The 16,032-nt window shown below is 48.9% G+C and overlaps 7 protein-coding genes across 7 annotated transcripts; 1 reads left to right on the top strand and 6 right to left on the bottom strand.

Moving 5' to 3' along the window:
- The first annotated feature begins 2 nt into the window (after positions 1-2).
- Positions 3-2,101, top strand: BT62DRAFT_934482 (uncharacterized protein). Its single transcript, XM_043186739.1, has 3 exons — positions 3-123; positions 176-219; positions 281-2,101. The coding sequence occupies exons 2-3, from the start codon at positions 203-205 to the stop codon at positions 1,941-1,943; spliced, it is 1,680 nt and encodes a 559-aa protein (XP_043037402.1). The 5' UTR covers positions 3-123; positions 176-202; the 3' UTR covers positions 1,944-2,101.
- Positions 2,102-3,344: 1,243 nt separating this feature from the next.
- On the bottom strand, positions 3,345-4,678 carry BT62DRAFT_921557 (lectin; the record flags this gene model as incomplete). Its single annotated transcript, XM_043184318.1, has 5 exons — positions 3,345-3,696; positions 3,750-4,250; positions 4,305-4,497; positions 4,550-4,624; positions 4,666-4,678. 5 exons carry the CDS (start codon positions 4,676-4,678, stop codon positions 3,345-3,347), a joined length of 1,134 nt encoding a protein of 377 aa, XP_043037401.1.
- Positions 4,679-5,403: 725 nt separating this feature from the next.
- BT62DRAFT_934479 (putative thioredoxin) lies at positions 5,404-6,295 on the bottom strand. Its single transcript, XM_043186738.1, has 4 exons — positions 6,110-6,295; positions 5,878-6,054; positions 5,750-5,824; positions 5,404-5,698 (listed from the first exon to the last, which is right to left on the bottom strand). The coding sequence occupies exons 1-4, from the start codon at positions 6,152-6,154 to the stop codon at positions 5,672-5,674; spliced, it is 324 nt and encodes a 107-aa protein (XP_043037400.1). The 5' UTR covers positions 6,155-6,295; the 3' UTR covers positions 5,404-5,671.
- Positions 6,296-8,137: 1,842 nt separating this feature from the next.
- On the bottom strand, positions 8,138-9,303 carry BT62DRAFT_303991 (uncharacterized protein). The gene is made up of 4 exons (XM_043180438.1): positions 8,740-9,303; positions 8,509-8,684; positions 8,312-8,454; positions 8,138-8,264 (listed from the first exon to the last, which is right to left on the bottom strand). The coding sequence occupies exons 1-4, from the start codon at positions 9,041-9,043 to the stop codon at positions 8,198-8,200; spliced, it is 690 nt and encodes a 229-aa protein (XP_043037399.1). The 5' UTR covers positions 9,044-9,303; the 3' UTR covers positions 8,138-8,197.
- A 616-nt stretch (positions 9,304-9,919) lies between these two features.
- BT62DRAFT_304104 (uncharacterized protein) lies at positions 9,920-11,082 on the bottom strand. The gene is made up of 3 exons (XM_043180439.1): positions 10,950-11,082; positions 10,444-10,886; positions 9,920-10,395 (listed from the first exon to the last, which is right to left on the bottom strand). Exons 2-3 carry the CDS (start codon positions 10,727-10,729, stop codon positions 10,004-10,006), a joined length of 678 nt encoding a protein of 225 aa, XP_043037398.1. The 5' UTR covers positions 10,730-10,886; positions 10,950-11,082; the 3' UTR covers positions 9,920-10,003.
- A 220-nt stretch (positions 11,083-11,302) lies between these two features.
- BT62DRAFT_1008579 (uncharacterized protein) lies at positions 11,303-12,209 on the bottom strand (the record flags this gene model as incomplete). The annotated part of the gene is made up of 3 exons (XM_043177459.1): positions 11,303-11,561; positions 11,619-11,874; positions 11,927-12,209. The coding sequence occupies 3 exons, from the start codon at positions 12,207-12,209 to the stop codon at positions 11,303-11,305; spliced, it is 798 nt and encodes a 265-aa protein (XP_043037397.1).
- Positions 12,210-12,871: 662 nt separating this feature from the next.
- BT62DRAFT_303987 (uncharacterized protein) lies at positions 12,872-15,259 on the bottom strand. Its single transcript, XM_043180437.1, has 7 exons — positions 14,975-15,259; positions 14,778-14,921; positions 13,910-14,728; positions 13,757-13,852; positions 13,575-13,703; positions 13,427-13,528; positions 12,872-13,375 (listed from the first exon to the last, which is right to left on the bottom strand). The coding sequence occupies exons 1-7, from the start codon at positions 15,188-15,190 to the stop codon at positions 12,989-12,991; spliced, it is 1,893 nt and encodes a 630-aa protein (XP_043037396.1). The 5' UTR covers positions 15,191-15,259; the 3' UTR covers positions 12,872-12,988.
- Positions 15,260-16,032: the final 773 nt, after the last annotated feature.

Genomic DNA, 16,032 nt, shown 5'->3' with positions numbered 1-16,032 from the left:
CGCCTCATGTCCGTCGAACAGAATACAAAGGCTTCTTGGACTCCATTGTTCTTCCGTTCCCACCATATAAACAGCCACTTCGTTCTCTTCCTTCTACTCTCATCCATCCTCACGACAAAGCTGGTGGGTATCAAGTTTTTCTTCGCTATTCCCTATTGACCAATCCCTGGATCAGACCCGCCATCATTATTTTACAATCAGTATGTCCATAGAAAAGCGGTCAGTTGTCCAGGACAACATTCTTGTGACATCAGATCTGGTCCTGATACGTCTTACCTAGAATTTCTGCTGCATCTCCTTCTAGCATCACACCACAAGTCTGGTTGGAGTCGTTACACATCCTGTTCTACATTTCCGGGTGGATATCCTGCGATAGCGATTTCGACCACCCACCCTCTTTCTTTGTCTTCAATCAGAACAACGAATACCCTTCCGACGCTGAAAGGGAAAAGATGAAGCTAGTCGCAAACAATGTCCTCCTTGCACTCCATAGCATAAATGTGGAGATTGGCGCCTCTGGGCAGACTTCGCCTGAACATCAGGCCAGGCTACGTGGTCGCGGTGACCGTTTAAACCGGATACGTGACGAATACGTGGAAGTTTTGGCTCCTATCAGGGTTCTTCCCCCAGAAATTTTGGGGGAAATCTTCCGGTTGGCCGTCGACCTACGAATTGCCTACCGTGTTACCGATGTTCCTTGGAAGTTGAGCCACGTTTGCAGAAAGTGGAGATGCCTTGCCTTGTCCGATTCACATCTCTGGGCACGCATTTACATTGATAACGCGAAGACCAGCGCAAACCGAATAACTCGACCCATTTTGGACGCGATGTTGACCCGTTCGGGTAGTCAACATTTGACTGTGACTTACTCAGAAGCTAGGCACACCGGTCCTTCTGATCTCTACTTGCTGGAACGGCTATTGGAGAATTCAGAACGGTGGAGAGAGGTCAACCTGCACTTTTCCGCTTCCACCATACAAAGGCTGCAGATGTTGCGATATCGCCTGCCGAAATTGTCTTCATTGTTCCTTAATCCCTTGGACAACAGCACTGGCCTGCCAGTCATAGATTTTCTTCGACACTCCCCATCTTTGGAGTCTCTGACGCTTGACGGGTTTAAAGCCAGTACTCGATTCATTATCGGTGCCGCAAACCTCGTCTATTTTGATGATTCCAGATTCGGAGACGTTAAAATCGACGAACTCCATGCCGAATATTTGGGTATCATTCGATGTTCCCCACGTCTACAGAGATTTCACTCTATTCATTGGCCGAACAGTTCCAGTACCTGGCGTGCTCTTTCACCACCGATACTGCATACATCTCTGACGGACATATCGACAAGAGACAGTTCATTTCTACAAAGTCTCACCTTGCCTTCGTTGACGACCGTGGAAGCATGGCCACTAACCGAGCCTGAGGACGACAATACGTCCAATGATTTCGCGGAAGCGCTAATTCAGCTGTTGGAGAAATCAAGGTGTTCTCTTACCAGCCTCACTATAAATGACATCGCAGTCCGCGACGCTGGTCTATGGGTGAAAATCTTCAAATTATCACCAGGCCTGCGAGATCTTGATATCAACTTCGCTACTCTATGGAACGACGACTATCCTCAAAATTTACAGCGTGTATTCCACGAAATGACGGCGGCGGGACCGGGGGGCCACAATCTCTGCCCATCTCTCGAACGATTCAGCTTTGAGCTAGACATAAAGCTCTTATGTGAGGAAGTCGATGTGCTCGTTCATGGTTTGAAACCTATGCTTCTGTCCCGGTCGCCCCGGGCAACCACGTCGTCATCTCTATCTCATGTCTTTGTCGATATTGGGGTGACTGAGGACGAGCTCGAAAAGTTAGATGAAATATTGTTTTACGTGAGGGACTTGACGGAGCTCTGCGAAAAGAATTGCGACTGGTCTGTCAATATTTGTTGGGACTGAAGCGAAGAAAGGAGCGCAGAATACCTGAATGGATATAAGGCACTTGGACCAGGTGTTCAAGTTGCGCTATGTCCTTGACGTATCTACCTGCTGGGTTTATGATGTAGAATGCTCTCAATCGCAATAGGTTAAATGTGAAACAATGTCGATAAATCGTGTTGACTTTTCATCCTCAATTTTACCTTGGGCCATTATGGCACATTCCACGACGTGCAAGAATCTGAGAAGCCGATGACTAATGAGACCATAAGATCCTCTAATGCACGAATCGTCAAAAAGACACCCTCCAGAGCAAGAACACTTCTTTGTCCCCGAATCCGCACCGGGAGGAAGTGTAGAACGGCCCGAGTTCGGATTAAGTACAATTCAGATGTAAACCGTTGCACATGATGCGTCGCGACGCGTCTCTTGCTTTTCCCAATACAGCTGGGCCCATCTTATCTCGTAAAGCACCATATAGTCTCACAATATCGATCCCATCTGATGCCTATATTTTGTCTGGGACCTTCCCAAGTCCGCGGTGAGGTTGAATTTGAAGGACCACCGAAGTCAATGGACGAAGCAAGGAAAGATGACAAGAAGCAGGATGAGAGGGAAGGGACTGCAAGGCTGGAGCACCTAAAACATAGATTGTTCCCCCGCGAGAGACACAGGGCCAGAGGGAAGGGACTCCCAGTACCGAAGCACTGCAAACATAGTAAAGTGTGTCTCGGGCCGGTGCGACCGGACCGGAATGGATGGATGTTTCTCCGGGCATGTCGAAGGTAAACATTGCCTGGCCTCTCTCTTCTTCCTACTCCAATACGAGAATCAGATGGCGTGCTGCGACGATTCACGCGTCTGGAGCGCTCCAATGTCTTGGCATTAACATGGTTCAGCAATAATTACCGCTGTTGTATTCTCAACAGAGCAATGTCGCTATCTCCACCATCGTCTACGGCGGTAATCAAGATCCTGGGTCATTTTCGTGCCCAATTTGCCTCATTAGCAGTCCAAGAAATCCTTCAATAGTCAGAGAGCGCGCGCCCGCTTGGTGCGTAGGACTGGCGATGGAATTACCACCGATGATGGATGCATATATTGATCTGAACTGGCTCTCGACGTTTGTACTTTGTTTGCGTTTCCGATAGCATACCTGATTGATTAGCATTAATCATCCCAAAAAACATGGGAGGATGCGGTGGTCCCTAGACCATACGACTATCCAGAATGAGTACCATATATCACACCAATGTTACGGCTATCTGGGGCTTAACCGCTGCACTTAGGGTAAGCCCTGATCCTCCTCTTCCTTGAATCAGGCAATGGCTGTATTATTTTTAAAGAAAGGACAGCAGGCCTATGAGACTAAGACATGAAAGATAGTCACCAGTTGGATAAGGGTATATGAACGAAGAGCAATCAAGCCGTTGGCACTGTTATGTCACCCCAAGGTGAGCCTCCATACTTTGCCACAACTGTGGCATCGCTCCAAGCATCATCGTCTGTCGCCGGAAGCTCGAATCCGCTTGGAACCCCAATGAACGCTTTCCAGGTGTTGTCTGTGATGTACGACGCCGACGTTCCATCGCTGTATGCCACAAGAATGGTGCCAATTACCCCAGCGGGCCCTCCAGGAGCAACGTTGGTACCATTCACGGCGAATACGTTCTCATCGGGATCCAGCTGCGGCACACTATATGCTTGGGCGCTGGTATAATCGCTGCCAGATCCGATGGACTGTCCGTTGGCATAGAGGGTGTATGCATTATCTCTGTTCGCGGTCCTCGTCAGTACCGTGGAGATCAACTCGCAAAGTTGACCTACGTCGTCATGACCACTTTGGCGCAGACAGCACCCTTCCCATACGGTGAAATGATCGTCTTTCTGAAGGCCCTGCTCCCGATGGGTGCATTTCCTGCCGAGTCAGTCTCATTTGTCCAAATCCAGTCGCTCTGCGTCAAATCCAAGGCGGGCGGGAGAGAGATCGCTCCCCACGGCGCCATCCCTGCCGGTCCTTGGACATTCGCTGCGATCCAAGCGGAGTCATCCAAGCTGGGGTTCTCAAAACCGTCTACAGTGGGGGTTTTTAGGGTCTTCCAAGACGCATCGGTGACGAACGTCTCAGTGGTGCCGTCGAGGTAATCGACGAGGAGCGTAGCGATCAACCCTGCCGGACCACCGGTGTTGGTGGCGTTGACGGCAATGACGTTGTCAATTTCGGGGTTAAGACCGACGGTGTATACCTGGGAAGTGGAGCTTGTTCCTTCGTATGCTATGCCAGACCCGACCTCAGCACCGTTGGCGTAGAGCGTGTAGCGGTTGTCGCTGGACGAACAGATAGGTAAGCTACCTCCGGTGTTTGGAGAAAGAGAAACTTACGCGATGATTATGATAGTCGCACATACGGGACACTTGGTGGAGGTGTGAGGAATAGTCAGGCGGAACGGACGAGAACCATCGGGAGCGTCACCGCCTGGACTCGCGGTTTCCCCAGTCCAGATCCAGTTGGAGTCCGTGAAAGTGAGGGGCTGAATTTCTGCTCGCGCTACGAGGGAGGTAGCGACGGCGAGACCTATACGCCTATCTTAGAAACGGTATCTTTAGGAATAACGAGCAGGCCGTACTTGGTTCAGTCGTTGGCAAAGCCGTTGTGCTGATTGCGGAGAGCAGGACGGGGATTAAGGAAAGTGCTATGGATGCTGCGTTAGACGCGTAGCAAGGTTAGGGAAGGAATGTCTACCGTGGACGAGCATGTTGTAAAAGAGAGGAGGTCCGGTTGACGGATGCTCTTTACGATGTTCAGACCTCGTTTTATACGCAGAGGTGGTATGTTCACCGCGTCGTGACTCGTTCCCGTGAGCGTGCTAGACTTCTAACAGGATGCATGGAAGGACCAAAAGGCGTCTTCGAACAAATTTTTGTTTGAATGATGAATGTAAATCATTTTTGTGCGCTTGGGCCGTTGACTTGTATGCAGTGGATAGGATTAGTGTCCGACGAGGGAGCCATTGTGGGCGAAATGGCGAGTTGTTCGTCACCAACAGCTGTCGTAGGACTGAGTCCTATTAATTACAGTGTAGCAAGGAATATTGTATGAACTGCTTAGCGCCAGAAGGAGTAGACAGCAACTCATGATATGACAGCCGGAACGAAGGAAGCTAAGAAGCTCGATTCATCAACGTTCGGACTCGGAAGTGATGAGAAGTTGCGAGACTGAATTCATTGATCTTTGGGATAGAGAATTTCCTGCCTTGTGATTCAGACTAATGAGGCTTCCTGACAAAATTTTCGCTGTCATTAAGATGGCGAGGGCTGGTTGGTGTGCGCCACTGAGCTTGAGGTGGGAGAACAAGCATCCGTCGTATGAGCCTATACGTGTAGGCCATGGATATAGGGAAAATCGGCTGGGATACTACCTCGTAATTCATTTTGTCTCGAGTTTGTATGTCATTCAGCGCGTCGAGGATATTTAGAGGTGCCACTATCGGCGTAATGAAAGCGATGATCATTATTATACGCGTGGTATATACTATCGCAACAGCTTCAAATTCGACCTCTAACGTCTAAGATGCGTAAACCAGGAAGTGCCATTCAAGAAGGCGAGGCGAAAAAAAATAAAAGACAGGAAAGTTGGACACTGGAGATCACTTTTCGTGAAAGAGATCGCATTGCAACAGGTATGATACAATTGCGCAAAGTGCGAATCTATTATTGTACAATCCAATTTATTGCGAGAACCGTCGACTTCAAGGAATTACCGAGTTCAACATCAACTAAGGTTCGTGGATTAAAAATAGGCGTTAACAATACAAGAGTGAAGGTACCATAAGACTTCTTGGGTCGGCACCAACGATTTCCTGGATCTTCTTGCCATCTTTGAAGACGGCAAACGTGGGCATCTAGTGGAGGACCATTACTACCGCGGGTCGTGATGGCGCCAAACAAAACCTACAGCTCGTATCTCCATCTCTTCAGCAATCCTGGTCTGCGCGTCCACGTCAACTTTGTAGAAGCCAAGTACATCCAAGTCGTCAATCTCAGAGAGCTGCTGGAATATTGGAGAGATCGCCTTGCAGGGACCACACCATGAGGCCCAGAAATCAACGACAATGGTTTTATCCCCTTTTATCTGAGAATACTGGGTCAGTGTCAGGATAAATGGACCATTGATAAGGGAAGCATGCCGCTTTCTGGAAGTCGTCGTATGAGTTGATAGGTTCGACGGGCATTTTTCAATCAAAATAGACAATTATTCTGAAGGAAAGTAAGAGCAATGGCAGCGTATGATGGGAGAAACATTATGCCGCAGGCTTTATACGGATCGCTGTTAACTGTGTTCCGATAGATTGTAAAGCAAGGGTGACGATCACGTTATCATGCTTTTATGACTAAACATTGAATCTCCACCACGGGTAATATGCTTCTTGTATGAGAAAATTCACAAGGAAAAATGATGGGAAAAGTTACATACTAGCGTGGAATTTATGATGTCCGGCGTGGAGGTGATCAAGAAATGGTGCTTTCTTGGATGCTTTGTTGATTTATCTAGCCGCGGTTCTAGTCTACCGGCCAACTCGGATCTTTCAAGAGGTCATCGGACTAAGTGTTTGATGCAATCCCAAGTGAAGATCGGAAGTCGCACTTTTCAAGATCCGTGATTGAAAAGCTACGTCGAAGTGAACAAGGGCTGAATGAAGAAGCTTCAAGCGTTGTCCGGCGTGGCGTTCAGCAAAATGAGCAAAGCCATTGTTGTACAAATGACAAAAGAAATTACGTGGTGGAAGCCGGTCCTAAAGCGACAGCTAAAGTAGAAAGAAGGGGCGCCAGGCGACAAAATCCTTGACATGATCAGCTAGTTCCACAATATGTGAGCATTTACAGCTTGGAGAAACGTCACATCGATGGTTTAGACGGAGGGATCAGCCAAGAGCATAAAGAACCTGCCCTAAGAATGAATATTTAGCTCTAAGTGACTCTTTGCAAGACGAGAACACACTGATGCTGCTAAGGACGATAAAAATCAACAGACATCTATTATAAAAAATAGCTCGTATAAATGACACGAAAGAGAAAGGGAGGAAACAAAGTATCGTGGGCGAAAAAAGTCAAGTTTGGATTTCAGTGTTCTATCTATGCATTGGACCTGCATCCAGGTGGTCAGGTCATCTTTCATCTCTTTGCTATGAATTTTGGACGCCACGCCATTTCGTTAACATTGAATAAACTAACCATTAACCCGATAAACTCAACCGAACCCCAGCTATGTATGACATGATAAACACAAACCCTTCCATAATGCAATAACCGCAAAAGCAAAAGAAAACAAAAACGTCAAGAGGAACACTGGTTCCTGACCAAACGATATCCCATCAAAGTACGGTCGTACACTCGAATCAGCAATTTTGATCTTTCAGAGGATCAGACTTAGGGCTCACTACTCCGATCCTACCAGATAGGTAGAACAAATAAACATACAGACTATGAGGGTTAGAGCCTTGGTGCGCCATAACGGTCGAATTGGATAAAGTATCGCGCACGATTAGAACTAAATCATTGTCAGAATATGATGATGAACGGAAGTAAGACAGCTTACACCGCGGTACCGAGGCGCCGTGACCACCGGCTACCAAAATCATGACTGAATCTGCGCCAAGAGCATCGCATGATGCGCCGCAGGTCAAATTCTTCACAGAGTGGCTAGCACAGTGTATAACACAACACGGCTGAAGAAAAAAGAGCGGAAGAAAGTCAGAAGGACTAACGCTAGTCGTCCCGTTGGACCCAGCAGTTCCGACGACATCATCAACGGCGTCGCCCCAGCAGCGATAACCTCTCCTACCTTGCCGAGAAGTTCGCCAGTCTTGTTGAGGAAACTGTCATAATCTCAAAGGGTCCCGGTTCAGCTCTGATAAAGAGGAAGAACTGAAAAAGAAAGGCGAGAAGGAGGGCGGATGTCAACGTCGAGTAAAGAAGCCGATAGGATGCACGCGATGATACTTTAGTCTTACCTATACCGCGCAATATACACATCTATCTATCTCGTTACTTTGCCTGCAGATTCAGATGCACCGTTCCCCAATAGTTCCCCATGTACTTCTGACTACGGAAAGAGTCTAGCCAGAATACCCACCCATAACAGCACACATCTTTAGTAAGAAACTTGATGATATCATTTCCTTAATGGTTCCACAATTCGAGTAGGTTGCAAGAACAAGTAGCGACTGAAAAACAAAAAACACTAGAGAGTGTTTGCAGAACAACAATGGAAAATCCTATCCTAGAATAACCCCCAACAGCCCCGAAAGCAGAGAAACAAGCGTCCCCACAACCCCATCGAGCCTGTTCACTATCAGCAGGAAGAGATCGGAAGGACGAGAAACACATACAATGCCACAACGAGTGCAAGTAACCCAGGAACGATAACCTCCAGAGTAACGAGCAGCTGGCTCAACGCCACGCCAATAACCGTTACAAGACTGCCCAGGCCTAATCCTGAGGTCGTGAGACCTTGTGTGGTGGTATTGATATCCTACCATGGTTCGTTAGTGCCAATTTCATGACGAGGGAGCCTGAGCGCACATACCGTCATGATACTAGCAGCGAGCGCGGCGACGTCGCCATTACTGTCCCTCTTGACCACGACACCGCCGACTTGGAGGGAAGTAACAGACAAAGTGGCGGCATTGACGGCCGAGACGACCTGGTTGAGAAGAGGAGAGACCGACGCTTCCGTGGCAGTCTTGTTCGCCACGAGAGCATCTAGACAAATCTTTCAGCTTTTGCTCACACCAAAAAAAAAACCAAGATGGCTTACTGATTTGAGGGAGGATAGCATCAGTGGTGCTTTTCAGGCCTTGGAGGACCCCCTCAATGCTACTGGCTTCAGCCCGAGGGGCAGGGGTCGCGGTGACGAGCGAGACGAGAGTCGAAGCGAAGATGGTGAGTCGCAAGAAGAACATTGTTAGAGAGAGAGAGAGAGATTGAACGCTGATATTTACCGTCGATTTTGAAGGTGTTTTATACCATATTGAACGTAGTTTAAGGAATAAATACGGAGGCAGTGAATCCGAATAGAACGAGTACAGCAGTGCGGGGTGATAGATAAAGTGCAAGTGCATACCCTGTGCGGCAACACATGGCTTGGTGTCCCAGATGGTCTTTCCGCTATAAGTCAAGATTTCCGGCTTGGTGTCCACAGAACTTTCTGCTCTCTGTAGTTAACAGTCGGGGCTACTGTCGACTTGAAGGAGCAGGCGCAATGGTAAGCCGCTCGAAATTCGAAAGTTAAAGAGACAGAGAATATACGCGTTGATCAAGCCCGTCGAGGCATACTCCCCAACACGGTTTAATTCATGTAAGCACATGGAAACCTTCGTAATCTTTGAAATTGAACGACCCAGCAGCATAAGATACAAAGAAGAGTGGTCCGCAGAGACGATCGGCCTTGTGTATTCCGTTTACACCGGAGTTTGAGAGAGAACGCATGTTACTATGTGGCGGCGGATCCTCCAGGCACTCGAATGGATAAAAACAATCATGGGACCGAAAATCCTCCATCCCGCGTGGATCATGGTCTTCTTTCAATATCAAATTTATTCGCCTTCTGGTTTCTCACACCGGGATTCTGGGCCAGGATGATCAAGTGCCTCCGCTGGGGTTATAGGGATGATATTCCATATATCTGGGTGGTGCATCGTCGTCCTCTCTCCGTATGGGCTGAAGTGTAACACTCCCGTCATGATCCATAGGAGAAAAGGAACCCGCTGCCCTGGAACCTTGAGAACCCCCATGATGCTGCTCTTCTAGGCGCTGCACCTGGACCTGCAGTGCGACGACTTGTCCTGCCAAATGCTTCTCTCCTAGGAGGCTCGCTCTGCTTTCGATTACTTCCTGATCGACATCGAACGACATGGGCACTGTCGTGGTATATTTAGTGGCTGTACTGCGATCGAAAGGATGAAAGATGTTGAATGGTACTAGTATCCCGGTATCGGTACTTCTTTCAGTGTTATTTAAACTGCGTGGACGGCAGCGGCGGTAGAGGAAGTACGCTCCACAGGTGATAGATACCGCGAATACTAGCACGCCAAGGACGATGCCTGCGACTGCATGACTGGAGAGCGCTCTAGAATGAGAGGAATATTGAGAATCGTCGTTGGAGCTATTCTCAATGTCAGGAACAGGTTGAAAGTTGTGTTCTCGGAGACTACTGACGTATAAATAGCGTAGTCGAATACGACATATGAGGACTCTGAACCCGTGGTCTCAATAAGAAATATATGCTCTTCATCACTGAGAGACTCATTGCTATACGCAAGGGTGTTGTACTCAAAGTTGCTCGTCCCGTCCATCTCGTGGTCGAATGCCCCGACAACGCTCCCATCAAGCCTGAAGTCACAGACAGTCCGGCTAACGAGACTCGTATTGGCGGGATAGTTCGAGAGGATGAGGTAGATATATATCGCCGTTCCTACAAAATCAGGATGAGCGCCTGCACATAGAACAATGAATATCATACCATTGAAGCGAAGCCCGGCCGACATGTACTCTATTGCAGGGACATAAGTCGTCGCAGTCCACGTTCCGTCAAAGGCTTTAGTCACATCTGGCATGATTGCACAACCGTCGCATTGGTCTTCGTGCTTCCAAAATGGCTCCGCCGTATTATTAGGGCTATACAATGGCAGGTACTCGACTTGCAAACCAGTGACGACGTCTCCGAGACCATCGTCTATAGTACGATTGGTACCAGCTGCGAAAGAGAGCGATATCGGCAAGAGGAGGGAGATAAAGAAGTTGTTCATGAAGGAGGGAAATGAGATGGACTTTACAAAGCAAAGAATGTGGGCAGATGGGCGAAAGAGAACCAAATGAGGTGAGGTAACCGTTGTTCAGTCAAGGTAGTCACGCCATCACCCAAACCATGATAATACGGCTTGGGAACGCCGCTCTTCTATTGGCCTAGTTGGAATCAACCAAGGATCAACATCAAAACGATGATGAGCGGAATACAATAAGACTTACCCTCGTATCAGGAGAACTTAGGTCCATCATCATGAGTATGATCATCACGAATTGTGACATCCACAATCAAAACTTCGAATGCTCCTGATCATCCCATAGTAGCATGTGACCGACATACGATAATTTGTACCATAACGCCTTTCATCATAATCGTGGCCATAGCTCGATGACTGAAATGCTGTATTCGCTTCGAACAGCTCAGATTCCGGTGTAAACGGTATAATGCTTCATCGGACTACCATGCTCTAGATCGCTGTGATTGAATTTTGAGAGAAGAGATCTGGATGACTGAGAAACACTCTTAAATGGTGTGCCTCAGAAGTCTGACCGGATGGCTCGTGAAAGCTACAGCCTCACTTCGCCGGTGGTGATGAATTTTGATGTCGCCGGCGAAAGTATAGGAAGGATGATGCGATCAAGGCGATGAACACCGAGACTCCCACTGTTATTCCAGCAATGGCGCCTTTGAAAGGTTGTCTGAAAGATGAGGATGCAGGGAATGAAGGGGAAGGTCCGACTGTCGATACAAACAAACTCGTGGTAGCTGGGTTTCGCGCAGTAGTGGATGTTGAGGACTCCGCCGCCGGAAATGTTATGGATACCTGCGTGTTCCTAGAAATAACAGTTAGGCTTCAAGCATCCAGAATCAAAGAAAGGAATGGAACGTACGTATACACGGCATAATCGAAAATGACATATGATGGCTCCAGCCCCGAAATCTCTATCAAGAACGTATGATCGTCATCGACCAATGATACATTGCCGTACGCCAGGACATCGTATTCGAACTGATACGTGCCATCCGTATCATGCCTGAAGTTCCCCGCAACCTCTCCATCGATCCTGAAATCGCAGAGGACATCACTGACAAGCCCTGTACTCTTTGGATAATTGGAAAGAATCAGGTAGATGTATATTGCAGAACCTGCAAAATCACCACTAAGCCGAAGCTGGACGAAACTCCCATAGCAACGTACCATGAAAGATCATCTGGGCCGTTACATTCCCGAGAGCTGCGTAATACGTCGCGCTAGTCCATGTGTTGTACATAGCGAGCGACGGACTAGGAACGATAGCGCAATTATTACATTGAGATGTGTTCTTCCAAACGGGAGCACCAGCGTTCGAAGCGGGACTATAATCAACTTGAAACCCGGTGAGCTGGTCTCCAAGTGTATCATCGATGGTGTGGTTCGTCAGTTCTCCAACGACGAGGAGGTTGATGAAGAGGACGAAGATAGTAAGATGGAGGATAGCCATGAGGGTGACAGGAGGGATGGATTCAGTAACGTTTCAAGTGCGTGGGAGTGGCATGCTGTTCAGCTCACTTAGAAGTCATAATGGGTCTTTTGAAACAAGACGATAATGAAATCAACACACCTGTTTACCCATGATCCTGGAGCAGACATCGAATTGGATGTCATCCTCGGTGTTCGCGGTGAGCACTAAGTGATGATCATTTTACAGTGGACCTGGATACCTGATCATGGATACCGCCATGATTGTGATAAGTACCCCAAAAGATTGGTAGGAGGGTGAGCTCTGAGGCTTCTCAATCCACGACGCCATGCTAAGGGGCTGTCATATAAGATCGGCCCCGACAATAGGCGGACTAACAAATCGAACAGTCGATATTGACTGTATACGTATATGATAACAGAGATCGACAAACTCACACCAAATCAGGCTACGTCTGCTGTCGTGCTGATCTTCAATCTCATGAACTAACGGAATACGGCAATCCGATGGTAGAACGATCTTAGCGCTGACGCAGCTTCTATGCACTGGGAAGACAACTGAGATTAGCAGGAAGGCACTAAAAAGATTGACTTACCTTAACGACCTGTCACAGACCCGCCGAAAGTAACCAGGTATTAGATTAAGCAAACACTGACGGTCAGAACCATCATCCTTCTGACCTGGCCTTGAGCCTCGAGCGACAGGTGTAAACCTTTGAATACCCGAAAATGATTATCCATACAAATTGAACTACTCTACCTTTCATATTACATTCTCGTGAGAACGGTGAAATTCCGCCCTCACTCCTGCACCTTAACATAATTCGCCGGGAACAGCCCAACCTCACCTCCAGGTCCCTTCCCGTTCCACCAGTCTTCCGACGCGGGCACGATCTCTGTGATCCTATCGCCTTCCTTGAATGTCAGCTCATTGTCCTCGGCGGCATCATAGTCATACAATGCAATGGCCGTGACATCCGGCGCGGGAGGAGGAGGCGGAGGCGGAGGCGGAGGCGGAGAGGGTGAAGCAACAGGTGCAGCTTCCTGTTCAACGATCTGGACGTAATTTGCGGGGAACATCCCTGTCTCGCCTCTGGGTCCAATACCGCTCCACCAGCCTTCGTCGAGCTGTTCGATCTGTTCGATGAGCTCTCCCTCGACGAGAGTCATTTCATTGTCCTCAGTGGCCTATAAGAATATTTGATTATAGTGAGAGCTTAGGAAGCAAAAATACTGTACCTCGTACTCGTATAGCACGATAGCGCAAATACCTTGACCTTGAGCGGGAGCTGCTTCAGGTTCAGGTTCAGGCTCCGGTTCGGATACAGCAAGAATTTGCATCTATAGATGATCAGCAATTTCTTTCGGAAGGGGAGAAATAGCTTACTTGGGCGACTGGTGGGGGCGGAGGCGGAGGCGGAGGCGGAGGCGGAGGCGGAGGCGGTGCTGCTTCCTCAAAGCTTTGAGTAGGTACCACCGGCGGTGGTGGCGGTGGCGGTGGAGGCGGCGGTGGAGGCTAAACATGCATAAATCAGCTAAAAGACAACATCAGTAGAACATAAAACGTGCAGGTGGAGGCGGGGCTTCCTCTTCCTCTTCTTCCAAAACTGCTGCCACAAGTGGTGGTGGTGGTGGTGGCGGCGGAGGAGGAGGCGGGGGAGGTGCCTATGACAATTAATTATGTCAATAACTGAAACATCTATGAGGGGACTGTAAGCGTACCGGTGCTGCTTCCGGCTCGAACTCGACTTCAGGTTCAGGTTCATGGGCGATGACGACAGCAGTAGCACCAAAACCAATAGCAGCGCTTCCTACAGCGGTAGCAGTACCCGCACCAAACCTCCTGGCTGGTGAGGGAGTGCGCACACTAGCTTGAGCAGCCAAACTCCTAGACTCTTCCTGCTCGCTCTGCTTCTTGGCGAGCGCCTGTCTCTCCGACCACGTCAATCCCTTCTTCACTGGCGTCACCCTCTGTGGTTCTTCCTGGAACCGGCGTTCGAATGGGTTTTTGAGCTTCTTCGGCGCAGGTAGAGAGACTGGTGTATAAGCCGTCCCAACGGGAGCGATAAGATCATCAGCAGTGGGTTTGGTGGGTGTTGTTGAAACTGGAACGGAAGCTGTGGAGGGTGTCGGACGCGGTGCTGTTGGCAGGACCGGTGGACGCGACGCTGCTGGCGGTGGCGGTGGCGGTAGTGATGCTGCAGCAGGGCTTTCTTCAGGCCACGCGTCAACTGGTGCTGGTCCTTTGCTTGCCGTTGCTGTACGTCCGTAAAGTGATGCTGCAGAAGCTGTTGGGGGCTTCGGCGCGCCAAATACCGGTCTACTAGCAGTGGGAAGAGATGGCCTTGAAGGAGCAGCAGAAGGCGACGGAGATGGTTTCGTTGCCTTGAGCGCAGCAATATCGATCTTTCCTACCGGGGTATAGCTGGATCCCACCGGCGCTATCGGCTCGTACTTTCTAGGGGCTTCCTTCTGAGCAGTATATCTTGCACCCGAAGCGGCCTCGACGCGTTTCATGATGAGTTCTGGAGTCACGTCTTCCTGTACCAGACTTTAGCATCAGCTCGCTAGGAAAAAAACGAACGCGCACCTCATTGCGAGCGCTGAGCACGACATGAGCCCCATGGAGCAATTGCCGCCCAACAGCACTTGAGTGGGTATGAAAAAGCCCTTTCTTCGCTTCTGGGACCCCGTCGCCACACCAATTTATCTGAACGTACTTGGGAAGGTTGCTCTGCGGGCGTTCATCGTCAGCCACGTCGAAACGATGGGGAATCGGAAGCCTACATTGGGATCTATGACCCGGGCAAAGGCATACTGTATTCTCCCGTCGATGAACTCTTCCTCGAGCTCCTCAAGTCCACCATCGCCTGTGGCCTGCACCTTGAGGTCATTCGACCCCGCCTCGTAAGTGTAGATTACCCAGTCTTTGTTAGGACCATTGAGTACGTCGAGATAGGCAGTCTTGAGCGCTGTGCTCGATAGATTGATTTGCAGCGACATCCCCGTCGCCGTGCTCGAAGGGCTGCTGCAAGATGACGATGGTGATGGATGATGTCGGAAGGGGCGGTGCTATGTTTGTTTCTCCATTCGGCAGATGCCGACCTTTCCTTTTGTGGAATTCACCTCCAACGGAAATACGACTAGGCTGAAGCTTCGTCAAAAAAAAGATTGGGGCTAATAATTTAATTGTTTATCTCACGGCCTTTGGTGCAATGACAAAAATGCACCTCGACTCCTCTTTGCGATGTAAGAGAGAACAAAGTCACTTCCGAATAAATCTCAGACCGTACCATGACTGGTTAACATTATTATCATCCTTTATCTTGTCCTGAATTTGAATACCAAGGATTTTGGACTTTGAGGCACTCTTCTCCGGCCTGAGATATATTACAATCTGATTTCTCCGATCTGCGCTGGTTCTGATGCAGAATAAGTATCCATTGTACGCACCCATTCTAATGACAGTACAATGTTGACCTAGATTTCGAAGCTTTCGGGGGTTCGACAACATGAGGTATCCTCGACGATCCACCTTCTATATATATACGGCCGGCTGCCAGTGTAACTTCCGACAAGATTTCTCTGTCCCCATCGCCTTTCCATGGTTGTCTCATGTACAGAATCCTTCCATTCTCTGATATTCTACGTTCTCATCTTCTTTGGCTATATCTGAGTATTTCTTTTCCGCATCGACACACTTCTTAATCTCGAACTTAACGCTCGACCTGTCCCGGTCCTCGGTGCTCTCGCTACGGCGATCCTCAAATGAACATCGTTCACACTGTATCTCTACAGAGCCTTCTTTGCTTCGCAAACACGCCTCCTTGAATGCCTCCCTGACG

Source organism: Guyanagaster necrorhizus (genome assembly GCF_019112545.1).
Source record: "Guyanagaster necrorhizus MCA 3950 unplaced genomic scaffold BT62scaffold_20, whole genome shotgun sequence".
NCBI lineage: Eukaryota > Fungi > Basidiomycota > Agaricomycetes > Agaricales > Physalacriaceae > Guyanagaster > Guyanagaster necrorhizus.
This window is presented reverse-complemented; position numbering and strand designations above follow the sequence as displayed.

Bases quoted from the DNA above. Each gene is read 5' to 3' on its own strand.
- BT62DRAFT_303991 (XM_043180438.1), bottom strand. From the start codon at position 9,043: ATGCACTTGCACTTTATCTATCACCCCGCACTGCTGTACTCGTTCTAT. The intron at 8,455-8,508 runs GTATGTGCGCTC...GAACCATGGTAG, and splicing joins TCGCTGCTAGTATCATGACG to GATATCAATACCACCACACA. The intron at 8,265-8,311 runs GTATGTGTTTCT...GATAGTGAACAG, and splicing joins CTTGCACTCGTTGTGGCATT to GCTCGATGGGGTTGTGGGGA.
- BT62DRAFT_304104 (XM_043180439.1), bottom strand. From the start codon at position 10,729: ATGAACAACTTCTTTATCTCCCTCCTCTTGCCGATATCGCTCTCTTTC. The intron at 10,396-10,443 runs GTATGATATTCA...CTGATTTTGTAG, and splicing joins GGCCGGGCTTCGCTTCAATG to GAACGGCGATATATATCTAC.
- BT62DRAFT_303987 (XM_043180437.1), bottom strand. From the start codon at position 15,190: ATGTCGCTGCAAATCAATCTATCGAGCACAGCGCTCAAGACTGCCTAT. The intron at 14,922-14,974 runs GTAGGCTTCCGA...GAACGCCCGCAG, and splicing joins CCCGGGTCATAGATCCCAAT to AGCAACCTTCCCAAGTACGT. The intron at 13,704-13,756 runs GCACGTTTTATG...ATGCATGTTTAG, and splicing joins AGGAAGCCCCGCCTCCACCT to CCTCCACCGCCGCCTCCACC.
- BT62DRAFT_934479 (XM_043186738.1), bottom strand. From the start codon at position 6,154: ATGCCCGTCGAACCTATCAACTCATACGACGACTTCCAGAAAGCG. The intron at 6,055-6,109 runs GCATGCTTCCCT...CAGTATTCTCAG, and splicing joins ACGACGACTTCCAGAAAGCG to ATAAAAGGGGATAAAACCAT. The intron at 5,699-5,749 runs GTACCTTCACTC...CACGAACCTTAG, and splicing joins CCGACCCAAGAAGTCTTATG to TTGATGTTGAACTCGGTAAT.